Source organism: Microtus pennsylvanicus, chromosome 13, assembly GCF_037038515.1.
Source record: "Microtus pennsylvanicus isolate mMicPen1 chromosome 13, mMicPen1.hap1, whole genome shotgun sequence".
In the NCBI taxonomy this organism is placed as follows: Eukaryota; Metazoa; Chordata; class Mammalia; order Rodentia; family Cricetidae; genus Microtus; species Microtus pennsylvanicus.
Genome location: NC_134591.1, coordinates 75,431,303 through 75,447,169, shown reverse-complemented (window position 1 = coordinate 75,447,169; position 15,867 = coordinate 75,431,303). Strand labels below are relative to the sequence as shown.

Below are 15,867 nucleotides of genomic sequence, written 5' to 3'. Positions count from 1 at the left end.
ATCCACCTGCCTCTGCCTCCCAAGTGCTGGGATTAAAGGCGTGCGCCACCACCGCCCGGCCCGAGAACCAACTCTTAACAGTTGTCTTCTCACCTCCACAGGTGTGCTATGGTGTGTGTGTGACTGTGTGTGTGTGTGTGTGTGTGTGCACACTCACACTCACATAACTCTCATATACATACACACATTCACACATGCACACACACTCACATACACTCTCATATACATGCAGACATTCACACATGGCTTAGCAGTTAAAGGCTAGGCTCACAACCAAAAAAAAAAAAAAGAGGTTTCTTTGGCTCTTGGTTATGGGGTCTGGAAAGTCTAAGCAGTTTGGTACCAGCACCCTGTAGCACAGGAACTCAGACATGTGCTTTCAAAGATCCCTTGGTAGCAGCAGGGGAGATACTCAGTGGTTAAGAGCACCTGTTGCTCTTGCAGAGGATCAGGGTTCAGTTTCCAACATCCTCATGGTGGTTCATAACTCTTTTATAACCGGGGGTCTGATGTTGTCTTCTGACCTCCACGGGCACCAAGCACACATGTAGTACACATACTACATGCAGGCAAAACACGTACACATAAAATAAGATTAATCTATTTAAAGAAAAAGAAAAGCTTCCTATGGTAGCCAGATCCAGTGGTACAGGTCTGTAATTCCAGCTCCTCAAGTAGGCTGAGGCAGGAGGATCACAAGTTCAAGACCTTCCTGGGCAACTTAGTGAGACCTTCAAAATAAAAATAGAGGCCAGGTAGTGGTGGCGCATGCCTTTAATCCCAGCACTCGGGAGGCAGAGGCAGGCGGATTTCTGTGGGTTCGAGGCCAGCCTGGTCTACAAGAGCTAGTTCCAGGACAGGCTCCAAAGTTACAGAGAAACTCTGTCTCGAAAAACCAAAATAATAATAATAATAATAATAAAAGAAAAAAATAAAAACATAACAAACAAACTAAAAACCCTTATGTATATGTATGTAGGTGCCCTGGAGGCCAGAAGAGGGCATCAGAAACCCTGGAGTTGGAGTTACAGGAAGGTGAAAGTTGCCAAACTGGGGTCCTTCACGGGAGCAGCAAGTACGGGTGACTGCTGAGCTACCTCTCCAGCCCCATTTCCCACTTGGAAGCAGAGGCAGGTTCTCATGTAGTTAATTCTGCCTGGGGTGGTACTTGCAAGGTTGTGGGTCTGACATCGCAAGCGTCAGAATAGCTGTTCACTACTTTCAGTACTAGGGTGTTATCACATGGAGGCAGAGGTGAGGGGCCCTCATACCTTCACTTCTGCCCTGCGCTGGCCCATTTGGGGATTTTGTTTTGACATGACTTAGTTCCCACAGGTATGGCCCAGCTGTTCTCTTTCTCTCGCTGTTGGTTGATACCAGGTGGGACTTTCTAAAAGTGAAAATTACCAGGTCTGCTAGAGAAAACCAAACCAACTTGAAAATAGTCCCGGAGATGATGAGGTTTTGGGGTACTCTTTTCATTCTAGGGCTGCCCAGGTAGGGCCTCAGCCTCTGGTCGCGTAACTCGGCATCCTGTGGACATGCCACTTTGCCTTGAACCTATGGGGAACCCCACCTAAAAGCATCCACCTCTTGGTCCTTGGCCTTCCCCCACCCACTCTTCCTTTCTGACCCCCCCTCCCCGCTTCCCTCCCAGGCAAAGGCCAGAGCCCAGATGCTTAGTCCCCCGTCCCATTAAAGGGCATCGGGAGTTTACCGGCTATCTGCACCCATCTCGGTTGGTCCTCACTGTTCAGAAGGTAGGACTGTCATAAACAGACACTGAGATTAGTGCCACCTCCCTGCCGGAGCCCCTGGTGGAGGTCAAAGGACAGGTTAGGAGTTGGTTCCACCATGTGTGTGCTGGGGTTCAAAGTCAGGTGGTCAGACTCAGCAGCAAGAATCACGTTTACCTCCAAGCCATCTCATTGGCCATTACAAGACTGTATTAATTTAACCCTGAATTCCTGGCTCTTCCAACGTGATGAGACTAGGCATCATTTGACGGGGGCTGGAGAGATGACTCAGAGGTTGAGAGTACTGGCTGCTCTTCCAAAGGACCCAGGTTCAATTCCCAGTACCCACATGGCAGTTCACAATTGTCTATAGTTTCAGTTCTGGGCAATCTGACATCCTCACACAGACATGCAAGCAGAACACTAACATACATACAATAAAAATAAATAAATTTAAAAAAGAGCCGGGCAATGGTGGCACACGCCTTTAATCCCAGCACTCGGGAGGCAGAGGCAGGCATATCTCTGTGAGATGGAGGCCAGCCTCGTCTACGAGAACTAGTTCCAGGACAGGCGCCAAAAAAAAAAAAAAAAAAAAAAAAAGAATTCGTTGAGGATTTGCAGGAAAAGGCTGGTTCCGTGGACTGGGAGCATTCAGGGTAGGCTTATGGGGCTAAGATGGACCTCTGCTTGGCTTCCCCTTACATCTCTAGGAATGGCTGGGAGGGCCTGTGGTTCAATTCTTTTGTGTGACCAAGAGAACTAGCTCCTTTCTCCCTAAGTCCCATTTGGGCTCCCTCCATGGGGCTCTGAGTAGCAGGCTCCCATTGCTTCCCTGGTTAGTAAGAAGAGAGCTCACCCTGCTGGCAGGTTGAGAACATACTCAGAATTTTAGAAAAGAGACCCCGGGCCCCCCAACATCCCAAACCTTTGTTACTCCAGTTCCATGGTTTACTGCGTCCATGGTGACCATGCATGGTGACGTCCATCTAAAAGCCCGCTACTCAGAAGGCTGAGGCTTGAGAAACTTTTGTTCATAACTAGCCTTGGCTACATAGCACGACCCTGTGTCAACAAGCAAAGCCAAACAAAGAGCACGCATTATAATTCTACCAGTTACTCAAATAATGTCCGTTAGGGCGCTCCCCATCCTCCCATTCCTGAGCAGCCTGTAATTCAGATACTGAGGTTTGTTTGTTTGTTTGTTTGTTTAATGGTGCTGGGCCTTAAACCCAGGGACTCACTCATTCTAGGCAGGCACTCTACCGCTGAACTATATCCCCAACCCTCTGCCCTGACTCCAAGTCCTTTTATTTTGAGATAAAATCTCACCTTATCTCCACCAAGTACCCAGGATGGACTTGAATTTGTGATCCTTTTGCCTCTGTCTCCTTAGATGGAACTACATGCATGGAATTATTTTTTAACCTTTTGAGTCAGGGTCTTAGTAGCCCACAATGGCCTTAAACTTGATATACATAGTTGAGGAGACCCCGAGTCATTAATCCTACAGCGTCTGCCTCTAGAGAGCTGGATTACAGGAACATGCCAGCATGTTTGGCTCTGAAGTGACATTTTTATTATTATTTATGTGAGTCAACTGATGTGGGTCTAGGATTTAAACTCTGATCCTCAACATAGAGTAGTAACTGCTTTTTTTTTTTTCTGAGACAGGGTTTCTCTGTGTAGCCATGGTTGTCCTGGAACTCACTCATAGACCAGGCTAGCCTCAAACTCAGAGATCTGCCTGCTTCTGCCTCCCTCTGAGTGCTGCGATTAAAGGTTTGAGCCACCACCACCCAGCTGAGTAGTAAGGCCTCTTGAACTGACCCATCTCTTCAGTGTCTACACCGACATTTAAAAATGAGTAAATTGCAGTAAGTCCCTTGACTTTGGATCATGATTTGATGTGGACCACGGGGTGATACGTTGCCCTGTCTGGTACACTGAACTATGGCTGAGAAGGGAGAAAATGAGACATGGCAATACTTGAATCTCCCGTTGGCTCTTGGTCGCTGTGTGAGTTTGGGCAGACAGCTGTGCCTCTCAAGGCTGTAGTTTCCTTATTTGTAGAGCAGGAGCTGGTGGAAAGCAGGCTGGGTTTGGAGGAGTGACACGCGGCGCGCGAGCGCGCACACACACACACACACACACACACACACACACACACCCCGCCACAGACCCAGGGAAGGACAGCAGGGAGGTATGAAGACAGGTGGCTCTCAGATGTCCCGGTCCCAGGGCCACACGCCACACTCTCTCAGACTCTTTAGCTATCAGTGAGATGCTGAGGCAGGCCAGGAGGGAAAACCCAGGGCAAGGACAGAGAACTTTCCCACACTCTGCAGGGCCCACAGGGCCGAGTCCCGACAGCTCAGCTCGGTCTACCTCAGGTTTCTGTGTACACTCAGGGAGCGGCTGCTCACCAGGGAACTGCAGCTGGTGCTGCCCAGTTGCTGTCTGGAGGCTTCTGGGAGCCCCTAGTGACCTGAGGAGAAAGGAAGGCTGCTTGAAGGAACCCGGACAAAATGGGAGCAGAGACGCCCTGCGTTTCCTGACTGTGCTGTGCGAATGTCTCACAGCTAGCTGCTCTTCCGAGTCTCTTCCTAGCTGCTGCAGTCGGAATCCAGGCTTCACACATGCGGGGCAAGCACTCCACCACTGAGCTACAACCCAGCCCTAACTGTATGCTGCATGGTAGGCTATATTTAACATTTCAGTGAGTATGGCTACATGGTTTCAGATGTGTCAAAAAAAAATATGTAGCTAACACCCACATAGCCACCTTCCAGCCACAGTGACCCTGGTGCTGCTCTCTGCAGTTCCAGAAATACCTTTCTTTCTCTGCCTCCCACCCCCACCCCCGGGGGCGCTGGTCACACTGAGGGTGTGTCTTCCCAAGCCAAAATTAACCTAATCTAGAAAGTTCCTTGCAGATGTGCTCAGAGGCTTGTCTCCTGGTCAATTCTAGATGCTGTCAAGTTGAAAACCGGTGTTAGCGGTGACTAAGCCCATCTCACAGCAGGGCTGATGGTTTGGAGAACTCTAGAAAGCTGCAGGGGTTTATTTCCAAGAACAAGTGAGGCTGGTGTTACTCATGAGGGAAATGCAAAGAAGCCATACCACCACACCCCCACCAGAACTACCACTGCAGCTTAAAGGCGGCTTCAGTAACCAGCACTCACTCACCGTTAATTGGCGTACATCGTTAAATGTCAGCAAGCAAGCGTGAAGGACAGATGGCAGCCTCACATGCTGCGCTGCGGCTAAGCAGGTGCTTGACAAAAAAAAAATCAGATGGAGAATCAGGCTAGGGGTGTGGCTCAGTTGGTAGAGTGCTTGCCCAGCATGCCTGGGACCCTGGGTTTCAGTCCCAACTTAGAACTTGCCTAAAATTCCAGAGCTTGGGAGGTCAGGGCGGGAGGACCAGGAAATTATCCTTGGTGGATGGTAAATTTGAGGCCAGCCTGATCGACATGAAAGTCTACCTAGAAAAGAAAAGGGGGTTGGGGAAGAAAGGAAGGAGCTTGGATTCCAGTCTGTTGGAGCTGGTACTCATTTCATTGTGGCTGTATTTAGAAATGGGTACATAGGCTAGCACTTTAATCACAGAGCTCAGGAGGCAGAGGTGGGTGGAGCTCTGTGAGTTCGAGGCCAGCCGGGTCTGCATAGAACTTCTAAGACAGATCTTCTGCTGTACCCAGAGATGGGTGCCGAGTCCGGTCGTCATCAGAGAGGCTTATGGGATCAGATGGATAGACCCAAGGCCAAACATTAGGCAGTGAGAGAGCCCAGGTTGGAGGTCTCCAATGGGTCTCTCCCCTTGATGATTGGGAAACCCCAAGGAAGAGGAGGAGGAGGAATTGTGGGAGCCAGAGGGGCTGTGTTTGTCCCAGAATCAACTAAGCAGGGCCCATGGGCACTCACAGAGACTGAAAATCACAAAGTCTATGTGGGTCTGTGTTAGGCCCACTGCATGTATGTTCTGGTTGTTGGCTTGGTGTTTTGAGGGGGACTCCTGACAGTGGGAGTTGGGGTGTCTCTGATTCTTTTGCCTGCCACTGGAACCCCTTTTCTCCTACTGGGTTGCTTGGTCTTGTTGCATCTTGTGGCCTATTTGATTGATGCCCCTGGGAGGGCTGTTTTTATCTGGGTAGCAGGAGAAGGAAAGGAAAGGGTGCTGTAGTCTGGATGTATTGTATGAGAGAAGAATAAACAATAATAATAATAGTTTAAAAAATGACATTCTAAGACAGTGCTACATATAGACTTTGTCTTTAAAGAAAAAACAAGTTGGGCAGTAGTGGCGCAGGCCTTTAATCCGGCAGAGGCAGGTGGATCTCTGTGAGTTCAAGGCCAGCCTGGTCTACAGAGTGAGTTCCAGGACAGCTCTAACTAACTGTGACACTGAGTGCCCTGTCTGGGGTGGGGGTGGGGGCACAGAGCAGCATTAGCATTGGCAACTAAAAGGCGAAAACAACCCATTGTCTATCTAGAGTGAAACAGACACACGGGAGCCATATGGCAAGGCCGTGGGCATTGGTGACTTCCAAAAAAGTGAATGGTTCTTGAAACCTAATACCGAATTAAAGAGGCTGAAGGTGGGGGCTTGGGGAGACGGTTCAATGGGGAAGAGCATATGCTGTACAACATGAGGGGCTGGGTTCAGGTCCCCAGAACCCACTTAAAAAGCTGGGTGTGGGGGGCTGGAGAGATGGCTCAGTGGTTAGGAGCATTGCCTGCTCTTCCAAAGGTCATGAGTTCAATTCCCAGCAACCACATGGTGGCTCACAACTATCTATAATGAGGTCTGGTGCCCTCTTCTGGCCTGCAGACACACACACAGACAGAATATTGTATACATAATAAATAAATAAATATTAAAAAAAAAGCTGGGTGTGGTCACCAGTGCCCGGAGCTCCAACACTGTGGGAGGAAGAAACAGGAAGGCTGCTGGGACCTGCTGTATGCTGACCTGGCTTTGGGCTCAGTGATCCGTTCCCAAGGGAATAAGGTGGGGGCAGTGATAAAGCAGGGCACCTAATGTCCTCCTCTGACTTCCAGGCATGTGCATTCACACACACAAAGATTTTAAAAAGCAGCTGGCTATAGCAGAGAATGCAAGTAAGTGATATAATCATGTTTGGGTATAAAACATTTTATTTTCTTTTTTGTTTTTGTTTTGAGACAGGGTTTCTCACAATGTAGCCCTGGCTGTAGTGGAACTCAGTATGTAGCCCAGGCTGGCCTTGGACTCACAGAGATCAGCCTGTCTCTGCCTCCCCAGTGCTGGGAGTCAAGTGTGTGCCACGATGACCAACAAAACCCATTCTTTTGTACACTGATTTTTTAAAAAGCCAGTTGCAAAGAAAAGACTGGGCAGTTTGACCTATGTCAAACTCAAGAGCAGACAGAACTTATTAGCGGATGCAGAGGTGGGTTAATGCTCTTTCCAGAGAGGGTGTCTGAGTAGGCCGGGAATAGGTGAGGCCCTGTCTGTGGAATCTGAGCACTTTTCCATCTGGGTATGCAGAACTTCAACCCATATGTCTCTCTACCAGATGTGGGTTTTGTTGTTGTTTTTGTTTTTGAAGACAGGGTTTCTCTGTGTAGCTTTTTGAAGCCAGTCCTGGAACTCGAGCTTTGTAGACCAGGCTGGCCTCAAACTCAGAGACATCTGTCTGCTTCTGCCTCCCGAGTGCTGGGATTAAAGTCGTGCACCACCACTGCCCAGCTTTACCAGATGTTTTTACTGCTGAACTCGTCCCCAGAGACAGGGTGAGAGGCTTGTTAGTCCCCTGGAGGGGTGTGCCAGGTGGAACCGGTTGTAGCTGCTGACTTGACGGTAGCTGAGAGAACGGACTGGTGTTGGGGTGGGGGAGGTGTCCACAAGCAGAGGAGGGCACAGAGATTCCTGGGTGCTCCATCTGCAAGTAAGCTGCCATTAGCTCCTTGGGGGAGGTGCTGAGTCAGGGATTCTCTTCCTGACCTCTATGACAATAATCTCAGCCTGGCCTTGGCGGTGAGTGGACACCATGCCTCCTGGGACTGCAGGGTGGCATTGAGGTTAAAGTCTGGCCTTGTCTCATCTGTTTCCCTGACCTTCCAGGATCGACCGCTCAAGAGCACCTGCGCTGGAGATCTCAGCTACAACCGTGGTGAGGCTGTGGGGAGCTGCTGTCACCGTTGCCCCTCAGGTGAGTGGGGTACTGAGGGCAGGACATAGGTTCCTTGTTTTGATGTCTGACCCTCATGGGCAACTTGGGACAAGGTGGGGGTTGGGAGGAGCGGGATAGAAACTAGCAAACATGGTCATGGTTTGTTTCAGGTGTCCAAGGGCACCTTAATGTCACAGGGTCTGAGGAAGAGCAAGCTTGGTTACCTCACAGGCTAGGTTCTGCCGCCGCCACAAGGATGTGAGACCCTTTCTGAGGTTTTGGGGTTGCCTATGCAGCAGGGTCCTAGCCACGAGCAGCCCAGCTGCCATGCTGACTTCCTGCTTACTTAACTGTGGTCTGAATGGGAAAATAAAAATAAAGAAATGAAAAGGAAAGGCCATGATGGTGGAGGAGAAAGTCTGTTGTAGATAAACGGGAGAAAGCATAGCCAGAGACAGAGACATCTGGGAGAGTCCAGAGTGGGCATGACTCCGAGCTGGGTCATTTGAGGAGAGAGGGGAGAGGAAGGGAGAAGGCAGACAGGGGAACCAGGTGTAGCAGCCAAGAGGACGAAAGGTAGAAAAGGGGCAGTAACCAAAATGTCTGGATTACATAGGGAAGAGCTTCAGGGGGAAGGGTAGCCCAGCCGCTGGGCTGGAGAGTTCTGGTAGACTGGGGCATGCCTGCCAAACTCTGTAACAGGTAGGGTCTGAGGGATGCTGGAGAACCTGGCGGCCAGGTCCTCTTTGATATGTTAATAGGCACCTTAGCCCTTTGTACCAGGTTTGGGACCTAACATCCCGTGTTAAGCATTGATTCTGTTTTGCAGATGGGACTGTTGGGGTTCAGCCAGTTCAGAGATTTTCCCAGGGTCTTAGAGCTGTGGCGTGGCAGGATTGGCTGGGGGTAGAGCCCAGGAATCTGTGACCACAGAGTCTCAACAGCCAACACCCCCTGTGACCATGACCAGTTGTCATTTCTGGAGTTCAGAAGCCCTTTGCAATTCTTTGTTTCCTTCTCTTCTCTCCTCGTTCCCCCCACCACCCTTAAATTTTCTTTTCAGTTTATGTGTATGAGTATTTTTTTTTTTTTTTGATTTTCGAGACAGGGTGTCTCCGTAGCTTTTGGTTCCTGTCCTGGAACTAGCCCTTGTAGACCAGGCTGGCCTCGAACTCACAGAGATCCACCTGTCTCTGCCTCCCGAGTGCTGGGTATGTGTATGAGTATTTTGCCTGCATGTATGTATATGCACTATGTGCATGCAAGTCTTGCATAGATCAGAATGCGTGTCCAATGTCCTGGAACTAGAGGTGCAGGTGTTTGTGAGCCACCACGTGAGTGCTGGGACTTGAATCTGAGTCCTCTTCAAGAGCAGCAATTGCTCTTAACCGCTGAGCTATACCCGTGACAATTTTCTAGTTTTCTTCATTTTTTAGTTTGTGATGGGGGCTCACGAAATTTCCCAGGCTGGCCCTGAATGCGATCTGTAGCTCAGGTTGATCTTGAACTTGCTATCCCTCTGTCTCAGCATCGTTAGTGCTGGGTCTGCCTCACACCACCTCGCCCTGATCTTCACAGTTCTTGTCTGTTCCAAGCCAGGACAAGTGTTTGTCCTAGCCTGCTCTGGGCTGCAACTTTCTGGGGAACAGGGTTTGCCTAACCAGTGCTGGGTTCCCGGAATGCTCACCCAGCCTTCGCATAGCATGAATTCTGGGAGAACGTCAGGAAATCCTTCTGGAACATTCTTCGGGCCTGAAGATTAGAAAAGGATTATGAAGTATTTTGGTCCCCTGTGACTATATTAAAAGTCCTAAACCCATGTGGGGGCCACTGGTGGCTGGGGTATGAGGTGAAGCCGTGGTGTGGTATCTGAGCCCCAGGAATAGATGTCTATTTGCAAGAGAGACTTTAGCTATGAAAGTAGAGGGTGGGAGGAAGTCTCTGTCACTGGCTCAGTGTAACTGCCCGCTGCTTCTAGGACAAGGCATGAGAGCCAGGCACTGTGTCTGGAGGGCTTCCTGTGGGTAGGTGGGGACCCGCAGTACTGTACAGCTCATTGGGGCTGGAGATCATTGACAGCTGCTCTTAGACCTGTGTTCTCTGAACGCCCCGTGGGACTCCAGTCTTTCACAAGCTACGGGAGGAAGTATTTGAGAAAGAACTTAATAGTGACTATCCCCAAAAATGAGTTTAAAATATTTTTTGTGGGGCTTGGGAGATGGCTCAGGGGTTAAGAGCACTGCCTGTTCTTCCAGAGGACCCAAGTTCAGTTCCAACACCCTCATGAGGCAGCTCACAACTGCCTGTGAACTCCATCTCTAGGGGGCCTGACGCCCTCTTCTGGCCTCTGAGGGTATCTACACACATGACATACACTCATAAGTACACATACACGGAAATAAAAACAAAATTTAAATGTTCTTGCGACCAGTCTTTTATGACAACTTGACAGGGTCCCGTCGAGTCTAGGTTGGCCTCGAACTCCTGATCCTCTTACCTCTGCCTCCTGGATGCTGGGATGGCAGGCCTGTACTATGATACCGGGTTTCTCTCGGGTCCTTCCCCTCCCCCTACTGGTCTCCCTCATCTAGCTTGTGTTTGGGCTCCTCCAGGCTGTTACTTCCCTCTGGTTAGAAAATGGAGAGCTGAAGGGCTCTTCCCGGCTTGCAGCCTGACCTGCCCACTTTCCTACCATATGTGTTCCCTTTTTTATAGAGGCCCCCACACCCATCCTATGGGATTAGGGCTCCTATATCCTTAGCGAGCTCCTAAAATTGTCTCTCCAAATAGTTCCATTGAAGCTAAGGGTTTCATTATGGGGGGTTATTTTAATTTACAGCATCTCCCCCCTCCCCCGCCCCAGACTCTCACCCACTCTTCCTCATTTCTTTCCTCCGCCCACCTGTCCTTCAGTCCAATATGAGTTCATTGCCTGCTCTTGGAAGAGGTCGCACCTTCCCCCTCGTCCGTTCCCAGGCCTCTGGTCTTCTGGCGATGCCTGTCTCCTTCCCCCTGGGTGTCCCTTTCTGCCATCTCAGCCCTGCTGCAGCTCTGAGACCCCACCTCTATATAAGCCTTCCTTTGCTGCAGGCGACTGGTTCCCACACCTCCACACCTCTTTTCTCAGCGTTTTTCACCCTTCTGCCCACAGCGAGCTGTGGCCTCAATGTATTGTGACATCCGTGGCCACAGGTCCCTCGCAGAAAGACACGAATTTGCGAGCATGACGCCTCCATCTTAGGCTTCCTCCACCTAACAGCTGTGCCTGACGACGGCTCGCTCCTTCCTCCCACTTGCCCTCTCTCAGGCCCTTTGCTGAAGTAGCTGCGTACCTCAGGCCTGGGTGGTGGGCGGGGCATTTTGCTGGAGTTTTATTGACTCTGTGCTTCCGGTTAAGCCACAAAGGAAAACCAAAAACCCCCTCCTTCCGTGTTTTGGGGAAATTTCTGACATTTTGTCTGCCCTCTCAAATCAGCACTCAGCTGTGTGGCAGCGTTTGCACGTGGGTGGGCCGGTGGAGGAAGGAAGCTGGGAGACCTTTGAGTTTGAGAGGTCGCCCCATGGCAACGTCTCGCCTTACGTAGGTCCGCAAGGCCTTTCGACACTCCTGGCAGCCACTACCCAGTTCTCCGCTTACAACAAGCTCACTTTGCCTCATGCTATGAGCAACGGTACTTACCGATGGACCAGGGCACCTACAATGGAGGCCTGGTTCTTTACCTATGTCAGCGCTTGAACCTCATAGGAACCCAGAGACAGAGCTTGGACATAGAAGGGTTCTTGGATTCACCCACTGAGCTAGTAAGCTCAGCCTGGGCTAAAATAAAGAATCCTGAGCCCTTACCCTTTCCTTCCAGGCCTTGTATAGGGTAGGGGTAAAGAGCCTGGCATCTCTCCAGCTTTACTCAGGAAGTCGGCAGAATCTGGGTTCACCAAATATGAGCCAGGCTCTGCCGCAGGGACTCAATGGTGGCTGGAGACAGACACAGCAATCCTGGCTGTATTTCACGGAATTCAGACACTGAGATTTAACTCCTAGTCGTGATTAAAGGAATATGCCACCAAGCCCACCTCTTCCAGAAATTCAGTGGTAAAACCAGAACACCTTGTGTGAACATGCTCAGAGGTGGGGCTTATTGGTCATGGTCAGGTTGAGCCAATCACAGTTGGTGAGAAAGATGGCACGCTCTGATTGGTTTGTTGGAGTTACATGATGGGATGAATGAAGTGTTCTGATTGGTCCGTTTGAGTCAAGTGCTCATTCTGTGCCCAGGCTGTGGGAATCATCCCTGAAGAAACCTGGCAGACTCTGGCAGAATAGATATTGGGGTGCGGGTGGGGGTGCAGGTGGGGGTGTAGGTGGGGGTGCAGGTGGGAGATGCCCATTCCTCATTTATCCCCCACTTCAGCATCATCACCCTCTATCTCCAGTCCTCGGAGGATGGGAGGAAGATTGCTGGGTGATTCTAGGGCCTCTCAGCTTGGGTCAGGATCTTCACGGTCTTGACTGCCTATAGTCCCCTCAATTCCCTCAGAGGCTCGGGACCGCTGCTGAGAGTGACAGCCAGCACGCAGCCCGTGTTTGCTGACCTCCACGGCCCCTTTAATCGTTTTGGTGCTAGGAGAAACCGATCTTATTAGTGCGAAAGTCATTGTGGTCGTCTGAGGCCACCCCTTGTCAGGTGGCTTCCCAGGAATGCCAGATCCAAGTCCCCCCCCCCCGCACCTGGGTCACTCCTTTTGCTGGCTTAGTGACCTCCAGGGAGGCCCAATGCTTCCATCTGTAACATGAGGGTTATCTGATGCAACCATGGGGTTTAGGTATGAGAGATGGAGAATGGAAGGCCAGCTCATTATCAAGGTGACCTAGCCTAGAACTTCTCTGCTGCTTTTTCCAGGGTTGTCTCCAACACAGCCATGCCCACAGGGCCCTGCCCACTGCAGGAAGCAATGTGATCCCGACCACTACGTGAATGAGGATGGGCACTGTACAGCCTGCGTGACCTGTTTGAAAGGTAAAAACCTGTCCTCTTTCCCTGGCATGTATCTGAGAGGCAGGAAGTATCAGGATTCAGTCCCCTGGTGCCTCAGTTTACCTCTCTGGATTTGAGAATTGATATTAGCAGTCATCTTTTGCATCCATGCTTTTTAGAGAGACCTAGTGTGCTCCCTGGAGGGAGGACTCATGCCTTCCCAATGGCCCTAGGGAGGACTCTTTTCTTAGGTCATTTCTGTAGTGAGGAATCTGGGATCATGTGAAGGGTCTTTCTGGAGCTGGGAACTTGGCGAATGGTGGAGGCAGAGTCTGAGCTGGTGGCCTGGCGACAGGAGTTGCCATTTCCCAAGTCCTTCATCATCCTTCTCGAAGACCAGGATGCTTCCAGGAAAATTCTTGGAACAGGTTCTTCTTATGTTAATCATTTGTGTTTAGTGATGGGGTCTGGTGTTTTGGTTTTGTGTGGGCTTAGGGGTGTGGTTAGGTTGGACAATGTGTTGAGATTTTCTTGAAACCTAATAATCATATGTTTTAAAGTTTTCAGTGTCTTTTTTCTTTTTTGGTCTTAGTTTTCCGAGGCAGGGTTTCTCTGGGTAGCCTTGGCTGCCCTAGAACTCACTCTGTAGACCAGGCCGGCCTTGAACTCATAGAGATCCGCCTGCCTCTGCCTCCCGAGTACTGGGATTAAAGGCATGCGCTACCACTGCCCGATTTATGCATTTGTTTATTGCTTACAAAGTTCTTTTTGTAGGATTATATTTTCTTTCTCATTTATGTGTGTGTGTGTGTGTCTTTCTGCACCCATGTCCTTAGTGCTGGGATCACAGGTGTGCATTGCATGCCTGGTTCATTCAGGGCTGGGAATTGTATGCAGGGCTTTGAGCATGTTAGGCAAACAGTGCCCCTAACCACTGGACCATCTCTCCATCCCTTCACTCCCCATCTCATAAACCATAGGTTCTGGATATGAAATTCAAGTCCTTATGTGTACATAGCAAGCGGTTTACCCACTCAGCCATCTCTCTCAGAGGGGACCTTCTCATAGTCAGACCCCAGCACAGAGGATGAGTGCGTACGGATATTGTGTTGCCAAGTGCATCATCACCCTGATTCAGCTGGTGGGGGGGCATGCTGTGGGTTTAACAATGGGCAGTGTGTGTCTGCACCCAGAACATACAGTGCACTTCCTAAAACTCCTCATGCTTCTGGAGTTTATCCTCCCATCCTCTTCACCATGGCAACCACTGCTGGCCCTCCTGCCTCTATAGTCAGAACCTGATCTTTTGCAGGAGACCCATGGAATCACGATGTAAAGCCTTTCCGGAATGGCTTGTCACACAGCGACGTGTACTTCAGTTCCCTCCAGGTCCTGGGACATTATTTCTTTATTTATCTTTTTAAATATTTATTTATTTATTATGTATACAGCGTTCTGCCTTCATGCAGCAGATCTCAAATACAGATGGTTGTGAGCCACCACGTGGTTGCTGGGAATTGAACTCAGGACCTCTGGAAGAGCAGCCAGTGCTCTTAACCTCTGATCTATCTCTCCAGTCCTCATTATTTATTTTTGTATGTGTACACGTTGTATGTGTGTGTGGAGGCCAGAGGCTGGTACCAGCTGTCTTCCTCAATCTTTCTCTCCAGCTTAGTTTTTGAGACAGAGCCTCGCCTCTCACTGGAACTCACTGATTCACCTCCGTTGGCTGGCCAGCCAGGTCCAGGAGTCCTCCTGTTTCTGCAACAGACATATGGCGTCCTGCTCAGTTCAGTTTTCACATGGGTGCTGGGGATTTGAACTCAGGACCTTATGCTTGCCCAGCAAGCACTTTATCCAGAGAGCCATCTCCTCAGCCCCACATCTACCTGTTTGTAACCTCTGTAGCAGTGTGAGGTGTATGGGCTAGAGGCGAAGGCCTCCCTCACACTGCCCTCCCAGACGTTACGTCAGGGGATCTGAGAGAGAGCATCTTACCTTCATCCTGGGCTGTCCCTCGGTCTCCTGGATTCCCTCTTTCCTTCCTTGACCCTCTCTGTGTCCCTCAGGTCTTGTGGAGAAGGCTCCGTGTTCCTGGAACTCTTCTCGCGTCTGTGAGTGTCAGTCCGGCATGTACTGTAAGACGCGGGCTGTCAATTCCTGCGCCCGCTGCTCCCAACATTCCCGCTGTTCTGGGGGCCAGGTCGTCAAGTTCCCAGGTGAGTGTCCCCATCTCTAGCCTACTTGCAGCAGCTGCTGTACCTGCCACAGGTTCCCTACTGCTCTCCTCCCCGCACCGTGGGACAGACAGGTGGAAGTGGGCTTTCTGTGCTCACAACTGAGTCCCAGCAGAGACACTCTGCTAGCTGAGGCCCAGGCCTGAAGCTCGGGGCTGGGGAGGATTCTCTGGTGGCCCACAAACAGTAGGAAACCTCAAGTGTCTACCCCGGGAGTTCCCTGACTAATCAGAGCTGGCTTTCCTGCTTCAGATTCGGGTGTCGGGTGGGAGAGGTACTGAGACATTGGACACCAGATTCAATGCTGAGAAAAATAAATTTTTTCCCAACTTGCCTTGTGACCTCAGGCCTTACCGTCTCCAAGCTTCTAATTTCCTTGTGATATGAGGAGGGGCTCATGGTCGCTGAAGGGATAAGAATCGTGGATCCTCCCTGGTTGCCGTTAAAAGTGCTGTTTAGGGGGCCAGCCTAGGCTACGTAGTGAAACTTTGTTCTCAAGAAAGGGGGTGGTGCTCTTTAGAAGGGAGACACAGGGTGGGAGATGGGGAGCAAAAAGGGCACCCCTAAAACAACACAGCATGCAGGTGGGGCAAACTGATGATCATCATCATTTATGCCCAGCAATGCTGAAGCCTGCATGGGCAACCAGTTTATGGCGGTTTTCCAGCTGTTCCTGTCCTGAGCAATTCTAGATGCTTGTGTTATTGTCATACCCAAGTTCCACAGTCTTCCTCTATGCTGTCTAGCCAGCGTATTTTGGGCC

The 15,867-nt window shown here is 50.4% G+C and overlaps 1 protein-coding gene across 2 annotated transcripts in view; it reads left to right on the top strand.

Moving 5' to 3' along the window:
• Tnfrsf8 (TNF receptor superfamily member 8) overlaps positions 1–15,867 on the top strand; it is a 55,269-nt gene that overhangs the window by 6,360 nt on the left and 33,042 nt on the right. For both annotated transcript variants that reach the window (XM_075946053.1, XM_075946052.1), the window contains exons 2-4: positions 7,846–7,933; positions 12,793–12,909; positions 14,937–15,086. In XM_075946053.1, coding sequence (XP_075802168.1) covers positions 7,846–7,933; positions 12,793–12,909; positions 14,937–15,086 — 355 coding nt within the window. The remainder of the gene's footprint in view (positions 1–7,845; positions 7,934–12,792; positions 12,910–14,936; positions 15,087–15,867) is intronic.